Source organism: Gracilinanus agilis, chromosome 3, assembly GCF_016433145.1.
Source record: "Gracilinanus agilis isolate LMUSP501 chromosome 3, AgileGrace, whole genome shotgun sequence".
NCBI lineage: Eukaryota > Metazoa > Chordata > Mammalia > Didelphimorphia > Didelphidae > Gracilinanus > Gracilinanus agilis.
The window spans coordinates 456,391,938-456,416,286 of NC_058132.1; the positions used below are offsets into that span (position 1 = coordinate 456,391,938).

The 24,349-nt window shown below is 36.9% G+C and overlaps 1 protein-coding gene across 1 annotated transcript in view; it reads left to right on the plus strand.

The window, feature by feature from the left end:
* VEGFD (vascular endothelial growth factor D) overlaps nt 1-24,349 on the plus strand; it is a 39,644-nt gene that overhangs the window by 1,840 nt on the left and 13,455 nt on the right. The window contains exon 2 of the mRNA XM_044670355.1: nt 23,156-23,363. Coding sequence (XP_044526290.1) covers nt 23,156-23,363 — 208 coding nt within the window. The remainder of the gene's footprint in view (nt 1-23,155; nt 23,364-24,349) is intronic.

Here is a 24,349-nt window from a genome sequence, read left to right on the forward strand (position 1 = left end):
GAGAGAGAGAGAGAGAGAGAGGAGAGGAGAGGAGAGGAGAGGAGAGGAGAGGAGAGGAGAGGGAAGAAGGAAGGAAAGAAAAAGAAAGAAGAACATTGCATTTGGAGTCAGAGAGGCCATATTTGAATTTCTGGAGAAAGTTAGTGTGATTTGTTTTTAGATTGCAGCAATCTGAAGGCATCACTGTCTCAGGGCATCCGTCCATGAGTACTAAGAATATTATTGGACTTTTCTTTATTTTAAAAAGAAATCTGATATACTACTGTGGGGCAATTAGGTGTACACAAAATAAAGTGCTAGACCTGGAGTTCAGGAAGATTCATCTTGACTTCAGATCCAGCCTCAGACATTTAATAGCTGTGTGGCCCTGTGCAGGTCACTTAATCCTGTTTGCCTCAGTTTCTTCATCTGTAAAATGAGCTACTCCAGTATCTTTGCCAAGAAAACCTTAAGTGAAGTCATGAAGAATCAGAGACAGCTGAACAACAAGCAACAATACACTATAAGTGTGATATATATCAGTATTGTTTTCTCAACTATGTAGAAGCCAAAAGTGTATTGGATAAAAAAAAAATACATGAATGAAAAAAAATCACATCGTAATTCAGTTTTGTCGTCATCCAGATTGCTTCCCTATCAACTTCAGTGTCTGATATAAGTGTTGGGTAGTGTGTAGGTAGAATCTAGATTAAAGTATTTTGAAACATTAGACAGACTCTGAAGAGCAGGAAGCAAACTATATCCTTTGTTTCTTAGTTAACTAAAATCCCAGAACTTGCTTATTCCCTTGATATATTCTCAAGGGAATCTGAAATCAGTCTTTGTTTTCACTCACTTTTTAGAATGTCAGTTTGTGGAGTGGCAGGCTAGGAGTCTATTTGAAATGGTGAGAGTTCTACTATTACAAGCATGTACTGCAATTTTCATTAGGACACCTGGGATTTTTGAAACCACTAAATGGTTATGTCAAGAATAGAATTTAAATGTTCAGTGTTTGAATAACTTTCTAGTATAAAGGAAATGAGGACATAAATTTGAGAATTGGGTCTCTCCTAGTCTTGTCATGGAACACTTAGCATTGTGCTTGGTACACAGTAGGCATTCAATAAATGGTTTTTAATGAGTGAATGGAATGTTTTAGAACAGCCTGGAATTATCCCTCAGATTCCAGGAAGGAGATGGGACTTAGATATTTGCATTTCTTTACCTATTTTTTCCAAAGAAAAGAAGAACGTGCCTTAATTTTATTTTTAATTTTTAGAAAAGAAAATTAAGCCTAAGGAATGGAAATGTACTGAAAAAAAGTGATTTGAAATAATGTCTATGTGATTCGTGCATTGCAATTTTGGTCTGATTTTGTTGTGCAAAGTGGAGGAAAACAATGTACAAAACAGAAATTGAAAAGATGTGTGTAGGATGGAGAAGGGCAAAAGAGGCACCTACACTGAAGTCTTCAAAGTCAGTAGCAGAGGTGGGAAGAGAAGGTTGACCAACCTAGCAACATCCTCAAAATAGAAGCCCAAGGAGGAACTCACCTATGTGAGAAAAGGGCAGGCAAGGCAGAGATGTTCCAAGGTGAGAAGGCCACAAAAAAAGATGAGTGGTTCAGGCTTAAGAGACCCAAGGCAGTGAAGGAAATTCCAGAATAAGACAGCAGCTGAAACACGGTCACAAGTCCAAAAAGTCAGAAGAAAACTTGGGAAAGGAATAAAGATTGGAAAACTGAAACCAAAACTTTGGATCGGAATTATTTGCTATCCATACCAAATGCTAGAAGACAAAACACTGGAATTTGAATAGGAAAAAAAAACACCTCGATAACCAGAAGTATGTTCAAATTGAAATTTCTGAGTAGATTCATTTGGTTTGGTTTTTCAAAAAGAATCAGTTCACAGAGGAGAAGTTTGGGAGGAGGACTTACATTTTAATGGGGGAGAGGAATGGATCCTGAACCTGTAATTTCATTAATAAAAGGAACTACCTTCTACCTATGCAGGTAAATTGCTAACATAGTTGTAATGTGTCTTCCTGGTTTCAAGACTGACTCTACCTTATACTCCAGCTACCTCTAGGGTAGACATCTTCTAATTAATTAAGTGTATATGTAGTATATATAGTAAATGGAAGAAAATCTCAAAAGGGGAGGATCTAGCAGGCAAGGAGATTCAGAACACCTTCTAGGAGGTATATATGAAGAGAGTGTCAGCAAGTGTAGCATGTAGAGAGCTAACCTCAGTCAGAAAGACCTGGATTCTAATCCAACCTCTAATACATTCCAGCTATGTGATCCAGATCAAGTCTTTCAACATCTCAGTGTCGCCAAGGCAACTATCTACAATTTTAATTTGGAAAGCAAGTGCTCTTCTCTTTGGGTTGAAGGAGTCTCCTCCCTGATAATTTCCTATAACAGTGAGATCATAGGTTCAGCTCCAAAATTAACTCGCAGACCCATGTACTACCTCTTTCCTAATGACATTGCCCCATCTCTCCGTTTAAGTAACACTGAGTGTTTAACATTGTGTTTATTCAGTTTTGTTTGACTCTCCCTGACTCCATTTGGGGTTTCTTGGTAAAGATACTAGAGTGGCTTATCATTTCCTTCTCCAGCTCATTTTACAAATGAGGAACCTGAGGCCAACAAGGTTAAGTGACTTGCCCAGGGTCATATAGCTACTAAGTGTCTGAGGCCAGATCTCAGCTCAGGAAAATGGACTCTTCCTGACTCTTCCTGATACTATATTCATAGTATCCACTACCTGCTGTAACAAAATAATAAACCTTCACAAAACTAGGGCACTGCAGCGTCAATGTTTCCTGACTCTCATTTGACACTTACTGACATTTTTCAAATTGGAAAATGTCTTGCTGCTTTTTAGCTCATGCTATACCTGACCTTTATCCTTTTGTAATTGGTCAAAAGACAAACTTTGTCAAGATCAGTGACCGTAACCTGTCACTAGACTGAACTCTCATAAGAAATAGTACGATGAGCCTCTCACTGGTACCTCATAATCTTAGTAGGAAATGTAATATCTGATTACAAAAGAACTATTTAAGGCAGTTCACCCTCTTATACCAAATATGAGGGACAGCCAAGATGTTACAACAGCCACTTGTTTGAAAGGAAGCCAAAAGCTAAATTTAATAATAGCTCCCACAGTCCAATACATTTTAACTACTAAAATACTGTTTTGTGTTTGAATATTCAACCAGTACTGAAAGCTATATCCTTAGAGTTTACTAGTTCAACATTCCATTTTGTTTCTTGTTTTCACTTTAAATAAGTTTTTATTGAATTCTTTTGTTTTTTTAATATCACAAAAATGTCCCCTAGTATCTCTCCCTCTACCCCCCTCAGAGAGTCATTCCATATTGCAAATGGTATTTTATTTTTTTAATTAAGTTTACTTATTTATTTAATTTATTAAGAATATTTTTCCATGGTTACATGATTCATGTTCTTTTCTTCACCTCCTCCCACCCTCCCATAACCAATGAGCAATTCCACTGGGTCTTACATGTGTTATTGATCAAGACCTATTTCCTATCAACTGGTATTTTAAAGGTGAATAAAGGGAGAAAATTTATAACTGGATCTACACATTGAAAAATTCTTGAAAATATTTTCAATAAACAATACTTGTGGACCTCTCACCTGTACGAAGGGATTGAGGTAGGGATTGGATGAGGAGTAATTTCTCATATCTCTTATTTCAAGAAATACTTGTTCTTATAATTTTGCAACTTCACTTTGGGTTTTTTGGTGAGTATTCTTTCTGTTTTCATTGTTGTAGTTATTGTATACATTTTTTTCTTGGTTCTGATTATTTCACTACATCAATCCATATAAATCTTTCATTGCTTCTCTATGTTCATCATATTCATCATTTCTTGGAGTATGGCAATATTCTAGGACATTCTTTCATCAGTTTGCTTTGCCATTCTCTAATCGACAGCATTTACTTTTGTTTACAATTCTTTGATATCATGAAAAGCACTGTAATAAATATTTTGGTATATATGGGGAGTTTCTTCTTAATGGCCTTGTTGGAGAATAAAGATCTGAGTTGTCATATTACCAGGTTTCCTTAACTTTATATACGGGGATCTTTTGTCTCTGAATATTTGTAACTCCTCTAAAATATTTCCAGGTCCCCTAATTGCTAATCCCTTCCCCAATGAAATTGCCTTCCCTCTCCACTGGATATTTCTTTTGTGTGCCTAATTATTTATGTTATCTCCCTCATCATGATCATTTTGAAGCAAACTCTTAATCTTAAATAGTAAGAATCTTCAGATTCTGACCTGAGGACCAAATCAATCAGCCCAGGTATGCATTAGGAACTAAGAATGGTTTTATGCCTTTAAATACAACAAAACTTTATTTAAAGACATAAATACCATTCTTATTTTATGAGCCATGCAAAAACAGGCAGCAGCCTGAGAGTTTTCATTTTCTAACCTCTCACTGTACCATGCTGCTTTTCACAAGTTAATTAACTAATATCTTTTTAAAAAAACCTTTACTTCTATCTTAGAAACAATACTAAGTATTGGTTCCAAGGCAGTAAGGGCTAGGCAATAGGGGTTAAGTGACTTGTCCAGGGTCACATATCTAGGAAGTTTCTGAGGCTGGATTTGAACCCAGAATCTCCTGTCCTAGCTCCCTATCCACTAAGCCACCTAGCTGCCCCTATCTAATCTCTTTTAACAACAATTTAAAATATTTTAAGTGTAGCACCCATACCTCTAAAGTCCTACTTCACTTCCTTTTCATACTTTAAAGGTAACATTAGATTCTTGATAATGAGACCAGCAAAGCTCAACTTTTCCTACCAAGTGAGAAAGGCTCAGAATGTGATCCTGGCAATGGATTGTGTTAAATAAATATCAGGAGGTTTAACAAACCCAGGAGGTTGTCCAATAGGTGATGGCAATTATTTGGCCATGACCTTCTAATGTATAGAAGTGTTGAGTTCTTTAGTGGAGTGAGTACCCATGCCAATGGATAGAGAGAGCAGAGAAAAACATGCACATCCAGCTAAAAGATTTATTTTAAAGCTGAAGCATGATTAATGAGACTCTTCCTCTGACATTGCATCCAGAAGAAGTTCAAGGAAATATTATGCAAGAGAAATCACAATTCTAGAAAAGTGACTGCAAAAGAGGTTAGTTAGTATAAGTTCAATGGCTTTGGCTGAAAGAATTACAAATTCCTTAGTCATGAATGACCTTGGCATTCATGTCCTTCATAGAAGACTACAGAGACCATCTTATTCTAACCAGTCCCTACAATGCAAAGACATCCATAGAGGGAAAAACCACTGCCTTGCAAGGCAGCCCATTTCCATTTTGGATAGTTCTAATTGTTAGGAAGGTTTTCCTCACATGAAGCCTAAATTTACCTCTTTTCATGGACCTTTTTGGCAGTCTGGTAATCCTATGGACCCCCTTCTCTAACTAATTTTTTGAAATGTATAAAATAAAATACATATGATTATAAAGGAAACCAAATAGATTGAAATGCTTATCAAAATATTTCTTTTAAAAAACAAATTTTTGGTTAAGAACCCTGAGTCTGAACCATGGATGTCTTTGAATTGAATGACCACTTGTAGGTATTGGTTAGAATAAGATGGTCTCTGTAATCCCATCCAACTCTGGGGTTCTATGAATGAGCCTTATACACTTGGAGATAAGAATAGCCCTAGTCACCTCCCCCAAAAAGTCTTTTGCAGTTAGCATCTCCTTTCCTTATCCTGATTTTAGCAGCACCCAGAGTCTGGAACATGAACAAAGGTTAAGAACCACTGGATTAGATGCTCTTCAAACCCCTCCAGATCTAGAACTGATCTATGGTTCATGATTTTACAACAAAACAAATAGTTGGGAGATAGAAATTTCTGTTGTAATTGGCCAACTTATCCCTCTTCATTTTACAGATGAGGGAATCGAGGCTGAAGTTTGAAGTTGCCTAAGGTCATTTGGGGAAGTAAGCATCAGAGGAAGGGATAATCATAACTGTTAATTTACATACGTTAAAATATGCTACATCCGCAGTAATTTGACAGAAGTCAATGACTTTTAAGAATCGAAGTCATACTCATTTTCCGACTCTGGGACTTGGAATCCTCATCTTTAAAGTGAACTGTAGGCTATTATTGTAGTAGGTGATTTTCAGTCTCTGAATTTCCTCTCTGAATTCAATGATTAACCATTTGACCACTGCTTTTTGCCCCAATGGCAGATAGATGGTATTATAGATAGAGTGCTGCGCATGGAGTCAGAAAGACCTGGGTTCAAATCTGGTCTCATATACTTACCAGCTATGTGATTCTGAACAAGTTAGTTAACCCTGTTTGCCTCAGTTTCCTTATCTGTAAAAGAAGCTGGAGAAGGAAATAGCAAACCACTCCAGTATCTCTGCCAAGAAAATCCCAAAAAGGGATCATAGAGAATCAGACATGACTGAACAGCAACAAATTTTGAACCATGTCGGGATCACTGAGGGAGGAAGGGAACAGAATGACTATGCAAAGATATAGGAAGTTTCCAATACAATTGCTTGAGATATTTTCTCCCCTAAGGCCGAAACTGATTCAAATCAAGCAATAAACATTTATTAAGGGCTACTTTGTGAAGGGCAGCTAGATGACTCAGTAGATAGAGAGCTAGGGCTACAGACAGGGGGTCCTGGATTCAAATTTGACCTCAGATACTTCCTAGCTATGTGACCCTAGGAAGTCACTTAACCCCAGTTGACTAGCCCCTACTATTCTTCTGCCTTGGAACTGATATTCACTATTGATTCTAAGACATAGGGTATGTTTTTTTTAAATTATTGTTATTATATGCCAGGCACCAGCAACATAAAAAGAGACAAAAAACAGCCCCTGCCCACAAGAAGCTTACAGTCTAATGGGAACTGTATTCTTCATATTTATAAAGCACACTAAGGTTTACAAAGCAATTAAGTGACAACAGCCTATGAAACAGATAAGTTTGTTTTCCAGATGAAAAATCTTGAGTTCAGAGATTTTAAATGATTTGCCCGTGGTCACATAGCAAAATAACTATTCCTCCTTTGTTGACCATCTCAGAAAACTGGAATAGAAGGCCTTAGGAAATAAGAAAATCAGATCTACTTGTTCAGCATGTGGAACTTCAGACTCCCTTTCATCAGGAAATAGTAGAAAAGAAACATTTCATTAAAATGCTGCATTATTGGAAATGCTATTTTTATAAAGAAAAGGAAATTGACTTTTGGGACATCCATGTTTTTCTGACATTGTCCAAACAGTTCAATTTGGTTTATAAGAATGATTTTTTATCTTAATGGCTAACACTTTAGGCAATCATTCGAGCTTGAAGAAAGGATTCTCTTCCTTCCATTGGCTGATTGGGGTCTTAATAACTGCATTACATCTCTGAGAAAAATCACTAGCACATTGAAAACTCTGCACCAGAAATTGCTTTCAATCACTGTTTAGGCCTGATTTCCCACGGAGGAAGGGAGAAAAAAGTCTTTGTGTACTTTTAAAAGCTTTATTGTTGCCCTTGCTCCATCCTGTGGTGAGCAAAGGCAATAGTGATTATAAGAAGAATTCTCACTCACCCTAACCTTTCTCAAAACTAAAAACTACCATAAAAGAGGCAGCTAGGTGGCTCAGTATATAGAGAGCCAGGCCTGGGGATGGGAGGTCATAGGTTCAAATCTGGCCTTAGTTACTTCCTAGCAATGTGACCCTGGGCAAATCACTTAACTCCCATTGCCTACCCCTTACCACTCCTGCCATGAAAGTAATATATAATATTGATTCTAAGATGGCAGATAAGGGTTTTTAGAAATAAAAATAATAGTAAAAAAAACTACCAGAGACCTAGAACTTCAAGAAACTTCAGACATCATTAAGACTAATGCTCTCATTTAGAGAAGGAGAATTTGAGACCCATGGAAAGTGAGCAATTTGGGAAAGCTAGGTAACTCAGTGGATTGCGATTCGAATTTGGCCTCAGACACTTCCTAGCTGTGTGACCCTGGGCAAGTCACTTAACCCCCATTGCCTAGCCCTTACCACTCTTCTACCTTGGAACTAATACACAGTATTGATTCTAAAACAGAAGATAAGGATATAAAATAATAAAGAATAATTTAAGAAAAGAAAAAAAATGGCTCAAGCAAGGTCACAGAAGCAGTAAATATCATAGGTGAATTAGAGCCCAAATCCTTTGACAACAGAGAATACCCTTTCTACTGCACACCAAGAAAACAAGATACCAGAAGAGCTCCTTACCTTACCATCATTTCATTTGTTTTATTTTAACTAATCTCAGAAGATATTTGAAGTAAAGCTTACTTTTATAAATAATATAGGCCAATGTCAGTGGGAAAAGTGAGTATAAAGTCAATGAAAATGAAAAATTTCATTGTGATCACCAGTGAAACATATCGGTCATAATCAAAGGTCTTAACATGCCTACTTTACAGATATGGAGTGGGGAGGGAGGGTCCTAGGAATGGGATAGAAATGGCTTTTGGTGGAGGTGGTGCTTAAGCAGCTTCTTGAAAGAAGTGAGAGATTCTCTGAGCAGAAGTGAGGAAGACATGATTTCTAGACATGGATTATGTCCACTGCAAAAGTACAAGAGATGTGGTGCCATGTGTGAGAAATAAGAGGGATATTGGGTTTAGCCAAGAGCCCCATGTATTAGGAAAGACAATGATAAACTGCAAAGAGTCCAGAGAAGGGCAAACAGTATGGTAAAGGGTCTCACATTCATGCCATATTGATATCACTTGAAAAAACTGATGTTAAGTCTGAAGATGAGAAGGCTTCAAGGGCAAATTATAGCAGTCTTCTGGTATTAGAAGGACTGTCAGATGAATGAATGAATGGATAAATGAAAATTCATTTATTTAATATTTATATAACAGTGATTATATTGGCCCTCGCTAACTAGTTTAGATTGGACTGATTTTGTCTTCTTAAGTGTTAGGGGAGATGAAGACAGCTGTGGCAGTGATTAGTCACTGGGAACATTTCAGTGTGACTTAAATGGCTTTTACCCCAAACCAGGAAAAACTTGACCATTCCACTCATTGTGAAACCGTGTGAGAAAGATGAAATGTGAGATATCATGATGAAATTTGAAAAGAACACTACAGGGCTGAAGATGAATGTGTTTATACTAAAACTTGTTCTAGTTCCCCAAGACCATTGCAGAAGTGGATGGTTACCTTTTGTATGGCTGAAGAACACCCACAAAAAGGACCTTATGCCCCCCACAAACTTTTGTAAGACCTTTACACAAATCAAGAGAAATGAAAAAAAAAAAAAAAAAAAGGTATAACTACCATGGCTTATCCAGATAATCAGTGGCAAGCTTTGGATTGTCATGAATTACTCCCCCCTACCACATCTCCTCCCTGGACTTCCTTCCTCCACCTAAATAAACATGTGCTGAAAAATTAGTTACACATATTATTCTGTTTTGTCCACAGTTTTGAGAAAGGTGGTATTTGGATCTAGTATACAAACATTAAACACATTATCAAACAATTAAGTAACAGTCTAAGAATAAGAAGCTTCTAATCTTATCACAGCCTTTAACACTTGCTGGGAGTATTTCAACTCCCTCGTCTTCCCTTTGAACATCAAGGGAAAATGTATTTTTTTTAATGGTTGAGGTCAAAGGCAAGAGCCTTCCTCACATGTCTTCTTAAGGGCACCAGAAATAAAAGGTTTCAGACAGCAAAAGGTGCCACATGAGGGTATACATGCCTCTAGCTAAGGTCTCTAAGATCTCCCACCTGGGAAAGTGTTCAACAAAGAAAGCTATTAGCAGATCTCCCTGTTTTGTTAGCTAGTTGGAAAATGTGACAGAAAAGTGGTCCTTTAGACAGGCAGGTTACATAAACTAATTTTCTCAGAGAGATGAGATGACTTGGCCTTTACCTCTTCCATCCTATTTCACTCAGGGCATTTCTATTGCCCCTTCCTACAAACAAAGAACTTTAGAGTTCCTATGTAAACAGCAAGCAGAGAGAAGTGTACAAAGAGAGAATTCATTCAAGAGCTAGAAAAAACCTCACCCAAAGGTCCATAGAAATGCTATATCTAAATGATCATGAATTGGTCATTTTCTTAAATATTTATTCATTGCCATTCATTACATGTGAGGAAACATGGGAAAAGCATTAACAACAGCCAACATTTATAAACACTTTAATATTTGCAAAGTACTCCTCACATGTTATTTTATTTGGGCCTCAGAACAACTCTGGGAGATAGCTGCTATTATTATCCCCATTTCACAGATGAGCAAACTAAGGCTGAGTGAGTTTAAATGACTTGTCTAGGGTTGTATTAATGTCTAAAGATGGATTTGCTATTTATAGTAGCTTTCTTTGTGGTGGCAAAGAATTGGAAATTGAGGTGATGTCCATCAGTTGGGGAATAGCTGAACAAATTGTGGTATATGTTGGTGATGGAATATTATTGTGCTATAAGGAATGATGAGTAAGATGATTTCTGAAAAAGCCGAAAAGATTTACATGACCTGATGCAGAGAGAAACAAGCAGAACCAGGAGAATGGTGTACACAATAACAGCAATATTGTGTGATGATCAACTGTGAAAATTTGGCTACTCTCAGCAATAAAATGATCTGGGACAATTTCTGAAGAATTTAGGTGGGGAATGCTATCCACCTCCAGAGAAAGAGTCAGTTGGATGCAGAGCAAAGCATACTATCTTTCACATCAGTGTATTTATGGTTTTATTTTGGCATTTCAATTTTGTCTGAGAGTGCTCTTATAGCAATAACCAATATGGAAATGTGTTTTACATGATAATACATTTATGGCCCAGATCAAATTGCTTACTATCTCCAAGTTGGAGGAGAGAGAAGTGAGGAGAGGGACAGTTTGAATCTTATATAATTTTGGAAAATGGATGTTGGAAAGTAGTATTATGTGTAATTGGGAAAATACAATATCTTTGAATTTAAAAAATAAAGATGGATTTGAACTTGGGTTTTTCTCAAACAATAATGCTGTTACTCCTTGTGTGATCTTGGGCAAGTCATTCTACATCTCATGTAGACAATTTCCTTTTCTATGAAATGGTCCCTTCCATTTCTAGATCTATGATCCTATAACAATAGATCATAATTTGAACAGATTTCCAGGAGCTCAGACAACAGAAAGTGATAGGTTATTTATGAATGGGCTTCCTAACAACCTAGGGATTAATGAAAAGGTAGTAATTTTTCACAAGAAGATTAAACCCCCTGCTTTTCTCCTTCCCTCCTGCTGCTTGACTTTTGACCATTTCAATATTTATGAACATCTCCCCACCAGTAAATGAAAAGGAAAAAGAAATGAAAATGAAAAACAAATCCATTCAGTTAATTCCTTATTAACTGTTCTGCTAAAAGATTTGTAGGACAAATTTCCAAAGGTATTGGGTAAAATGAGTATCGAATATGCACTGTGTTTATTATTCCCTTGCCTTATACCACCCCCTCCTGAAACACAAGTAATCTGGCATCAACTTGGCATGAATCATTATCATCTACTAACAAATTAGTGGTTACTGAAAAGCCTCATAACAATGCCAGTTCCTTGATCAGATCTAAATGCAACCAGCTCTTTTTCTTATTCTTAATTTAAATATAATATTTACTTCTTTTGTACGTTGGTATCACAGTTGCTGACAGGGAAAGAGAAAGGACATTTCTCTAAGAAAAGCAGCTTGAGACAGTTCTGAGAACTTCAGATAAATGTGAAAAGAAAAACTATTTGAAATCAGGTAAAGGTACAAGGACTGATACAGCTAGAAGGCTCAGTGGATAGAGTGTTGAAGACAGGAACTCCTGAATTTAAATCCAGCCTCTGACACCTGTGAAACCTCTGCCTTAATCCACTGGAGTAGGAAATGGCAAACTACTCCATTATCTTTGCCAAAAAACAAACAAACAAACACAAAAAACTCTATACAGTCACTAAGTTGGACACAACTGAACAACAATAACAACTGATTGAATATAGGAATGGATGCAAGGCATTGTGTTCCATTCCCTCATTTATGTATGGCTTTTCAGAGTTTTAAATGGTATTGCTGAGAAACTAAGAATCAATTTCTGTAGGAAAATTACATATTGTCTTTTTGTATTATACATGGTTGATTGGTGGATGTTGGGTTTTTCAACCTGAGTTAGATATGGGGGATTACTCATGAGAAAGCCCTGATGTGAAACATTAATGGCTATAGAAAAGGAAAGGAAAGGAGAAGTTGAGAAACCAGTAATCAGAAGAATGGTGAGACACAGCAGACACCTAGATAGAGAAGCTGACAATGGAGATTGTTCTCTGTTGTTTGAAAGAAATAGAGCAGAGGAGAGTCTGAAAAGCAGTTTTAGCTGCTTAGGGTTGAATCACAGAGAGAACTGTGTGGAACCCAGCAGGCACTGTAGCTGCTGAGAAATCATTTAAGGAAGCCAAACCTTCCTACTGAGTTAAGAGTTGATTTGGTTTTTATTGCTTTTTATCATCATCTGCACTGTGAGAGAAGAGAAACCCCAGAGGGGGTTGACTCTGTTGCCCTCTGCTATACTCTCTGGCTTGAGAGGAAAGAACTCAGAGCTGAAATAGCTGATTCGGAGGGGAATGCTTTTTATTGAAAAAGCGTAATGTTGCTTCTGTGTTTTGCTAAAGGAACAGAACAGGAAAACTGCAGAACTGAGGCTTAGGGCTACTTTTTCCCTGCTGCCTTCTAAAAAGAACTTAATATAGTACTTCTTCAGCAGCCCAAGAATAACAGAGATGCAGTTTGGGGGGGGGGTGGAAGAAGAGTGCAAAGAGCCCCAAAAAGGAAAGAGGTAACACATTGTGCAGTTTTTGTTGTTTGGTAGTTTGAGCTGTGTCTGATTCTTTTTTTTTTTTACCTCATTTGGGGTTTTCTTATAAAAGATACTGGAATGTATCTCCAGAACATTTTACAGATGAGGAAATGAAGGCAAACAGAATGAAGTGACTTGCCTATAGTCATATAGCTATTAAGTGTCTGAGTCTGAATTTTAACTCAAAAAGATGAATCTCCCTGACTCCAGGTCAGGTATTCTATCCACTACACCTGCCCAAAACACAGAGTGTAGACTAGTGATGATGAACCTTTTAGAAACTGAGTGCCCAAACTACAACCTTCATGCCACACGTGAGCCCCCCCCCCACCTTACCCCAGACAGGGGAGGGAAGAAGCTCTCCCATTGGGCTGGTGGGCAGAGGGGCAAGTCATGTGAGAAATGACCTCAGGCATGGTGGAGAGGGAAAAGGGAGCATCCAGTTATGGCATGAGTGCCATAGGTTTGCCAGCATCAGTGTGGCCCATTCCCTAAAAGAAACCACTACTGACATCCATAAATCTAAGTTGCTTTGGGCCCATGTGCTTTTCTACTCATGTCCCTCACTGCTAAGATTCTGGATGTGCTCATTCCCTCATGATCAAAGCCCTCATTTCTATTGACTATAAAACAAACACATAGTATATATAATATGTGTATAGTTGAAAGAAAGTGGCTCCGGTTTCTAGGACCATTACATTTTCATTATTCCATGTTTTGTCTTTTACTTAAGTAACTATTTTGTTATGTTTATTGTTGCATTTGTCTTCTTAAGTATTTCATGTTTTAAGAGTTAATAGTGTCATGACTACATTGGTTTTTGTTTGGGGTTTGTTTTTTGTTTGTGTTTTTTGTGAAAAAGTTATTTTCATATTTATTCTTTTTTTCTCATTGACATATAAAAAGTTTTTGTTAACATTTCTTTTTTTTTAATTGTGAGTTTCTGGGGCAGCTAAGTGGCTCAATGGTCTGAGGGCCAGACCTAGAGATGGGAGGTCCTAGGTTCAGATCTGACCTCAGATACTTCCTACCTGTGTGACCCTGGACAAGTTACTTAACTCCCATTGCCTAGCCCTTGCCACTCTTCTGCCTTGGAACCAATATGTGGTATTGATTTTAAGACAGAAGGTAAGGGTTTTGAAATAAAATAAAATTGTGACTTCCAAATTCTCTTCTTCTACTCCCCTCTTCTTGAGAAGGCAAATAACTTGATAGAGCATATACTAATGCAGTCACAAAAAACATTTCTATATTAGCCATGTTGCAAAAGAAATCACAGGAAAAAATTAGTAAAATAAAGGTTTAAAAAGCATGCTTCAACCTGCATTCAGATGCTATCAGTTCTTTCATTGGAGGTAGATAGCACTTTTCATCATTATAACTGCATTGTATACATGGAAAACAGATAGGTAGGGACTCAGGATCTACAGTGGTGAGTAGAAGAAATGTATCCCCTAACACTAAGATTATCACTACTAACATAAAAATAAATCATAGTTATATGATCATGGGAACAATACCAACCTAACAAGTGGGTATCTGTGGAGTGAGTGAACCAGCCTTTCCACAAACATAGGGAGAAGCTAAAGAGAGTTGAAGTTGGTGCCATCCCAGGCTTCACTAAAATTCTAATTTTTAAGTGCTTTTATTTATAAGTAGCAAATCTTTATTGATGTCCACATTACTGAAAGCCAGTTTCCAAGTTATAAGTTATGGAGTTGGTTTTAAAATTATTTCCTGGTTATTTCAGTTTTATAGCATTTTTTACAATATACTATAATGGATTATCATTAATCAGGAATTAATTTACTAGAGAGCTTTGAAAAAAATTTCCTATTAAGAGAGGAAGAAAGAAGGAAGGAAGGAAGGAAGGAAGGAAGGAAGGAAGGAAGGAAGGGAAAGAAATGAAGAAAGAGAAAGAGAGAGAAAAGAGAAGGAAGAGAGAAAAGAGAAGGAAGGAAAGGAAGGAAGGAAAAGAAGAAAAGGAAAAAATAGAGAAGATACTGCATAATAGATTATGTTGCATTCCCATAGTTAGATTATTTTATAATAATTATAAGATTTAATTGCAACCTTAAAGTCTATGAAGTCCTGCATTGTCCCATGTTTATGTATGATACCAGATGAGAACAAGAATCAGGAAGACTTAGATTCAAATCCTGCCTCCGACATATCCTGGTTGTATGGACAAATCAACCTTTTGGTTCCCCTAGGCCACTCTCAAAAGGCTGTAACTTGAAAAGCAGTTGCTGATCTTAATGGCAAGAGAATATTTCCTCAGTAAGAGTTTCCTATGCCAATAAAATCACAGGTGAAGTCCAAAACCATACGCAAGCCTCACTGGATCATAGATTTAAAGTTGGAAGAGATCTTAGAGATCATTTAGCCAATCCTTCAGTTCATAAATGAGGGATTGGAAGCCCAGAAAGATGAAGTTACTTACCTCTGAGGACTCCTAGATAGTATGTAAGTGACTGAACCAGGACTTGTGCTCAGATTTCTCTTAGGAAAATGTCTAACACATTCCACTCCATTATACTGATGCTTATTTTTATATATGAGAAAAGTGATGCCCAGAAAATTGATGTAATCTAAGTATTAACTATTGACAGAAATAGAGCAAAAGTTCAGATTTCTCGACTCCCTATAAAATGTCATTTTCACTATGTTAGGTTACCTCTTCCTGGCTAATCTTCCCAAATGAAAGGAAGAAATTTCATTATGTTCTTTTCTCTTTTCTCAGTTTTACTATTGATTAAAGAAGTATAATTTAGATTTTGATAGCTACAACGATCAAGATAACCTTATTATCTCAATTAATTAATTAAATTGAGCTAATTAACCAATTAGCTCAATGACCCCTTATTATCAATACTAAGTTGTGAGCAAAGCAAGTCTTTGCCAAGGGAGGATATTCTGCACAAAGTCCAAATGGAAGGGGAATAGATAAATGGTCAATTTTTCTTTGGGGCCTCTAGGTGGAGTAATGGATAGAGTTCCTGTCCTAGAGTCAGGAAGTTGCATTTTCCTGAGTTCAAATCCAGACTCAGACACTCACTGGCTCTGTGGCCATGAACAACTCATGACCTAGAGAAGGAAGCAGCCAACCACTCCAGTATCTTTTCCAAGAAAACCCCAAATGGGATCACAAAAAGTCAGATATTGACTGAACCACAACAGCTTTTCTTGGCACTTTTGTTCAAGGTGACTTGTTATTTAAGGTGAATCCCGGAAGACTATAAGAATTTCTTTAGAGTTGCATGGACATTCAAAAGAGATCAGGCTAACTACATCTATATGGAGGGGGGGAGTTAAAAATGGATGGATGAAAAATATATATTTGAGTATATATTTGTGGTATGGATATCTTGAACAGGCCATGAAAAATGGCCAAGAGGTGGCTAGGAGGAGGAGAGGAGAGTGTCCTCGATTTCATTTGGGAATTGTGGTCTGTTTTCAATGATCAGAAACTGCTGCTCCCTGGCACATAATTCCATATTATTAACATTAGTATTCTACTGCTGCTGCTAGATGACTATGAATCATGGAACACCATGATCTCAAAGGGATTGAAATGATTGATGACCCAAATGTCAATAGAGAAATATGTGGTTGGTTTAAGTAGGCTACACATATTATCAGCAATGATGTATGAGCAGAAAACAGCCTGAAAATAAAATAGCCCTTGTTCTCAAGGACATTTATGACCAGAAAAGAGGATAGGTCATGCACATAACATGCAGTAGAAAATGTCCTGGATTTCAAGTCAGAGGACCTGGATTCAGAACCCACTTTTTCCCCAATTCCTAGTCATATGACCTAGGGTAAATCAGTTAACTTCTCTGGGTGAAGGTTTTGGATTAGATGACCTATTCAGCGCAGTTAGATGGCATAGTAGATAGCCTGGAGTCAGGAAGACTCATCTTTCTGAGTTCAGATCTGACCTACTAGCTATTGACTTTAGGCAAGTCACTTAATCCTGTTTGTCTCAGTTTTCTCATCTGTAAAATGAAATGGAAAAGGAAGAGACAAATCACTCCAGGGTCTTTGTCAAGAAAACCCCAAAAGGGGATGTAGACACTAAACAATAACTCTAGTCCAACTATCAATAATATGGAATTAGGTCTTAATCATTGATACATGTAAAACCCAGTGGAATTGTGTGTCAGCTAAAGGGGGTTAGGTGGGTTTGGGGGAGAGGGAAAGAACATGAAACATATAACTATGGGGAAATATTCAAAATAAAAATAAAAAAAAGAAAAGAAAACCCCAAAAGGAGAGGTGAAGAGTTGGAAGTGACTGAACAAAAAGGTTCCTTTAAATTTTAAATCTATAATCCTATGTAACAAGATCAAGCAATAATAGATGGGGATGAGTTGTTTCATAACCATGAAATATTAAAATATAGGGAGTTCTTAACCTGGAGTCTGTGAACTTTATTATTATTTTGATAACTATTTCAATGTAATTAATTTTTGAGGTCATATATTTTATTTTATGCATTTAAAAACATTAATATGAAAAGGGTTCCATAGGTTTCCCAGCTTGCCAAAGCTGACCATGATAGGACCCTGATCCAGGAAGATGTCTCAAGCACACTGAACATAGGTCATCTCTGAAGGTTTTAGGGAAAAAAACTGCAATGAAAGAGAAGGTCCTAATGGGTTATGAAGTGAATTTAGGGAGCAAAAGCTTACATCAATAAGACCCTTGATCTATCAAGGGAAGTGGCTAGGTGGCACAATGGATAGAGTACTGAACTAGTCATTGGAAAGACCTGACTTCAAATCCTGCCTGGATGAGGCATTCACACTCTCTATGCCTCAGTTTCTTTATCTGTAAAATGAAGGTTATACTTATTTCACACTGTTGACAATGGTAATTAAACATTCTGATGGTGAAGAATATTCCTTGAGGGAATGACAATATGCTCTATGCCATAATCTGATAGGATAACTACAATGATGAATTCAAGTCAAAGAAGACACCGGAGTGAATAGATCTGAAAACCTGAGGCTGGAGTATGAAATTAAGGTTGGCACAGTGGCCCTAAACTCTGTATATGTATGTGTTCATCATGAAGGAGGTCAGGTATCACTGTAGGAGAAACAGCAGGGAGATTTCTTTAAAAACAAAAAAAAAGGCTTTGTGAGAGAACTGTGTCACACAAAGGCTCAGAATGAGATAAAGTCTTTTTGTCTTGATGGTGCAATAATCATCTCCCTCCATTTCAGTCTAGTGAACTAGATATCTCCGTCTCACTGGAGAAAAGTTCTTGTTTAAAATCTACTTACTGTCAATAATGCCTGAAATTCCAGTCAATCATTCAATATGCATTTATGAAGTACCTACTATATGCCAGGTGACGCAGTATATATAGTACCAGATCTTGAGTCAGGAAGACTTATCTTCCTGAGTTCAGATACAGCCTCAGATACATACTAGCTGTGGAGCATTGGAAGAGCCACTTAATCCTATTTGTCTCAGTTTCCTCATCTGTAAAATGAGCTTGAGAAGAAAATGGCAAATCATTTCAGTATCTTTGGCAAGAAAACCCCAAATGGATTCATGAAGAGTCAGAGAAACAACTGACCCCTATGTGTGCTTGTTATACGTTACCACAATCTGCTTTCTGTTGCAAAGAGTTTCTCCTTCTATCATGTTTTCAAAGAAAATGGATTGTGGAAACCAAGTTTCTCAGTGTAAACTGAGACAGAAATCCAGGCACAGATGGAGAGGGAGATTTCAATGTAAGCTGTGAATTTAATTGTTGGATTTGCTTTCAGTTTCACAACCTTTCCATCTTAAAAGTTTTATCTATTTTTATAATATCTCAAAGTATGAACAGTCACGCCAAAAATGAACAGTTTGGGAAAGTCTGAAAAATGTATTTTATATTACAGCATACTTGAAAAGTACAGGATAACTAAACTGTTTAGAAGAAAATTTTCAAAAATAAACATTTTAGCTCTTTTGGTTTTCATTAGCATAGCTGGTAGTGTTTCTCTCAGAAATCTTGTCCAGCTTCTAAGGTAGTCTAAACTCCTGCATTTTAGATGGTTCCATGACTATTCCATTCCACCATCTTTTGTGAATTCTGGTCTATTGTTTGTCTGTCTTGATGTAATGATTAACTATAATTTCAATCATTTTTCAGTCATGCCCAACTCTTTATGATCTCCTTTGGAGTTTTCTTGGAAAAGATACTAGAGTTGTTTGCCATTTCCTTCTCCATCTCATTTTACAGATGAGGAAATTGAGGCAAATGAGGTTAAGTGATTTGCCCAGAATCACACTAGTAAATTACTGAGACCAGATTTGAACTCAGGAGATCAGTTTTCCTGACTCCAGGCATGGCACTCTCCATTGAGCTACCTAACTGCCCAATACGGCCAATTGCTTGCATTTTTATAGTGCTTTAAGGTTTGCACATGTTGCTTTATACATATTTTTCTCATTTGAAGCCCCACAACAACCCTTTGTGGTTGGTACCATTATTAACCCCTTTTTAGAGCTAAAAAGAAGGAGATTGAGAAAGATTACCCAGGGTTACACAACTGGTGAATATCTGTTAGAATGTTTAACATGAAGTTTCTTTCCCCTTATGATAGCCAGATTGGGCACCAATGATCCAGAAGACAATATCACTGAGGGGATGTTTATTCCAAAATCACTCCCACCTTCCAAAAGCCTTTGAAAGTGAACAAGATTACTTTGGACAAAATAGTTCTGTCTTCCCCAAAATCTATATTTTGTCCATCTTCAAAGAAGACCCATCATGGAATGATGTCTTGACTCGTGCATGCATTGTATTTAAGTGAAGCAGACAAAGTTGTCAGCCTCACTCTCCCAGATGCATCCAAATCTAGTAACAAGACAAAAGTCAAGATACCTGGAGATGGCCTGGGCATCTTTGATATATGACCAAGCTCTAAGTACTCTACAGTGCCTGCTTCAGCCTCCTTAATGTTTGAACAAACTGTTCTCATTCACCCATTGTGCCAAGTGAAGTCTTCGTATGATTGGTATTGACGCCCCCCGCCCCAATTCACTTATGGGTCTGTTACCCTCAACCTGGTTTAGAACATCTGCCAAGGGTGAGAACTGAGTGCCAGGTAGATAACAGGTAGATAATCAACCCTGAAAAAAGGCTCAGCAAACCCTCACACTGTCCTCCTTAAACACCTATAATACTCCATCTCGATGGGGCCTCTTAAAAATATACTTTAAACAAGAACCACAGAAAACATCAACAGGGTATAAGTAACCCAGTGGACATTTTTCCTGAGTCACAACTACATGAATAAAGTCTCATTAGAATGTGACGACACTGTAAAGTAACTGATTTGAACTACATTTTCTTCACTTGAGAGCACTAAAAAGCCTTAACCTATCCTTTTTCATCTGTAAAGAATGAAAGCTGAGGGGCCCATAAACACTCTTTTTGGTAATTCTGGTGGAGGTTATGGTGCATTTGAGTAAGCATACTTCTTTTAATAATACCTTTCCCCACAGTGCCTTACTTTCCTTTTACTGTTTCTTTGACTTAACTATAGTTTAATAGCACCATGTAACCCTGATTTTATTACTCATTCACTAAGTCATTTACTTTCTTAGTGATTTGCCAAGACTTGAGGAAAGAGTGAACTTTCTAGTCCCCTTAACTGATCTGACCAACGTACTGTTTATGTTCTCTAGCATTATCTTCCAATATCTATGATGTTGTGTTTCCAGATTCAGGAATTACTGCACAATAAGCATTGATTTCCATTCAAGGCAAGGCAAAAGAGAATGGGTCACAGAAAGGCTTTAGGTAGGACATTAAGAGATTTTTTCTATTTCCCGGAGTGAGGCCCAAAGATATAAAGGGGAAATTGCGAAGTCATTTTCTAATGCCTCCAATAACTAGGTTGCTGGCATCCCAAAAGAGGTTGTGCAAAATCTTCAATGGAAAGAAACTCAAATAAACTGCTATGCTGGCCTCTATATCATAAAGGCCAGTTCTAAGTTCTACATGTAGGAAAGTAGTCAGCCACTGTTGTGATTTGAGACATGCTGAAAAAGCACCCATCCAAAAAGACTCTATATCACCGACTCTGTCACAGTTCCTAAAATTCCTACAAACCCTTCTTTTGGATTAAGGCACTAAAGGTAGCTCTTCTCTGAGAAGAGTAGTCTGTTACCTGCCACGAACAATTTAGGTCAAATTTGCTTATAGGATTTATCTAACAAGAATAGGTGGTGCAGTGGATAGATTGCCAAGCCTAGAGCCAGGATGACTTATCTTCATGAGTTCAAATCTGGCCTCAAACATTTAATAGCTGTGTGACTCTGAGCAAGTCATTTAACCTTGTTTGCCTTACTTCCTTCATCTTTAAAATGAGTTGCAGAAGGAAATGGCAAACCAATCCAGTATCTTTGCCAAGAAAACCCCAAATGGGGTCATAAAGAGTCAGACATGACTGAAAAATAACAGAAAACAAAAGTAGGGACTCCAAGTAAATGACACCCTAGATAATGAAGTCCATTAGAGCAAGCCTTGGAGCCTAAAAGTAGGAGATGGATAGCAAATAGTACTAGGGTAGCCAAGGAGAAGATGACAACTGCATGCCAGAAATAAAACTGAGAGGATATCAAAAGCAAGATTACCTATTTTACACCTTTGCCTAGAGGCAGTCCTATTGGTGTGTTCATTCCTTTGAGGTGAATTTATTGTTAATTAAAATGTGTAAGCAGTTGTGAATAGAAGCATTTGCAAGTAAAAATTGTCCTAGTCAGGTAATTAAAAAAAAAAAAACCTTCAAAGTTTATTTCCTTGACTAGTCTATACTTTGAATCCCTTTTTCTACAGGAAGGAAGGAAAGGAAAGGAGCATTTATCAAACACCTAACCATATGCCAGGCATGGTGCTAAGTACTTATTATTATTTTCTCATTTGACCCTCCCAATAATCCTGGAAGCTAGGTATGATTATGATCCCCATTTTGCAGATGAGAAAACTAAAGCAGACAGAGGTTAGGTTGATTTGTCCAGATAGCACAGCCAGTTAGTGTCTGAGTCTGGATTTGAACTCAGATCTTCCTCATTCTAGGCACAGTGCTAGTGGATTTATCTAATCCATCTGGCTGCCTCTACAGTTAGTTCTCCAATCTTCCTAAAACCAAGATTCTAAATGGAGAATTGTCAAAAGACCTGGACTTTCTGATAGTTATACAAAGTTTCTGGAGGTAGTGAAGATAAGTAACTGAGTTTCTAGTCCATTTTTTTAAACTCCAAAGTCAGAAAAAGTCAAGACAGTAAGTAGACTTGCACTTATCAGAGGAAGGCCCTCAGGGCCAGAATTAAGAGGATGGAAGGGAAGGAAGGAGGAAAGGAAGAAAGAAAGGAAGGAAGGAACAAAGGAAGAAAGGAAGGAAGGTGAGAAGGGAGAAGTCTTTCTGTCCTGCTATTACCATTCTATCCTCTCTTCTTTCATTGCCAGTCTTCTAGAACTGTTTGCCTCTGAGGCCCCTATTTCTTCGCAATGCTCTCTTTTCAGCCCCATGTAATCTGATTTTCATTCTGAATACCATAATGAAAGAAGTCTCTAAAAGTTACCTCCTAATTGTCAAAATTAAGTATTTTCTCAATTTTTATCCTCTTTGACTTTCTGGATCCCATCATGCGGTTGACTACTCCTTGGCTATTGATTTCCATAATAACACTCTTCTTATTTTCTTCTCTCTCTGACTATGTAGACCCTATCAGTTTGCTCAGCTAATGCAATTTCCCAATGTGAAAAAGTTTGAAAGGATGTTTCTAGGATAGCAGTGATGATATTAAAAGGAATTTACATCAGCCAAACAAGCTGATGGGTCTATACAAAGGGAAAATATTTCTAAATGCTTTAAGCAGCCCAGAAGAAAGATTAAAAGTATAAGATTACGCTAATAACTGAAGAGCAAAAGAATCACCAGAAACAATACTTCACAGGTATATGTTAATCGGTTATTCTTTCCTGAACACTTTTCTAATTCTTTTTACTTTTAAAGTTGCTTGAAGTTATTAAACAAAAATGAAAATTGAGTAACATTTTTTAAAAAATTAAATTTAAATGTTTACATTTTTCAATTAAAATTTTTATTAAATTTTATTTATTAGAATTTTAAAAATTAAATTTAGCTAAATAATAAATTCAATTAAAATTTGTTTTATTTTAATTAACATTTTTATTTTAAATTGAAAAATTTTAAATCCATCTTTCTTGTGGCAGGCATCTCAGTCACTGTTAGAACGTTCAGAACAACAGATCAGGGCTGCCTCTAGTTTGGAGGAGCTGCTTAAGATCACTCATGCTGAAGACTGGAAGTTGTGGAAATGTCGACTGAAACTCAAAAGCCTAGCTAGTATGGATTCCCGCTCAGCATCCCACCGCTCCACCAGATTTGCAGCAACATTTTATGATATTGAAACACTTAAAGGTATGTATGCGGTTGTGGCTCTGTCTTGTCCCTTTTTTGGCGTGAATCAACTGGACCAGTGATGGGCAAACTTTTTAAAGAGGGGGCCAAAGGAAAGGGAATGCTCATCTGTCAGTCTGTTTCTAAGGCAACTCTTTCAAAGTTTCATTGTATTGTATCCTACTCATTGTATTTTTCAAATTAGGAATAATGTCACACAGCCAGATAGAACATTTAATGGGGCTGCATCTGGCCCGTGGGCAATAGTTTGCCCATCACTGAACTATACCATCTGTTTTATTATGTTTAAGTAAAATAGGCAGACATGTATTAAAATAAGGGTCTCTTGTCACTCTCTGGTTAAGTATTGAAATTGAATCATGATTCCCACTTCATGCCAAATGGAAATATGTGAAAGTAATTTTATAATTCAACAGCAAAAAAAAAAAAAAGATGGTTGAATACAAAAATCTGCTTAACTCGACAATACTTAGGCAAAATAAAACTAAAAAGAATAAATAAATAGTAGAAAAACAGAACTGAAATATTTATGCTTAGAAGTTGAGGAGTATTAAGGTATCAGGTCTATATGGGAGCTAATGAGTTAGTAGAGTCTTGTGATTTTCCTTCAGAGTCTGTGACTTCCACTGAGAATAAGTAGATACAAAAAGGATTATAATGGATTTCGCCATTTCATAATAAATGATGGCAAAGATGAACTCATGACAGGCAAAAGATAAAAAATTCCAGCCTAGTAAAAAAAGATCATTTGAATAATAAGCTAAATTTTATAGTACACATAAATATTCACATATATTTTGTGCTATATGTAACAACTTTGCAAAATGATGTGTGTATGAACATATATGCATATGTGTATGAACAATTTACACACATATATTCTAGGTGTTCTGAAAGTCTTAGCTATTAATAGTCTAAAACTACTCTAAGACTTTGGGGAATACATTGTATGTTATCTCATTTGATATCCAAACCAAGTTTGTGAG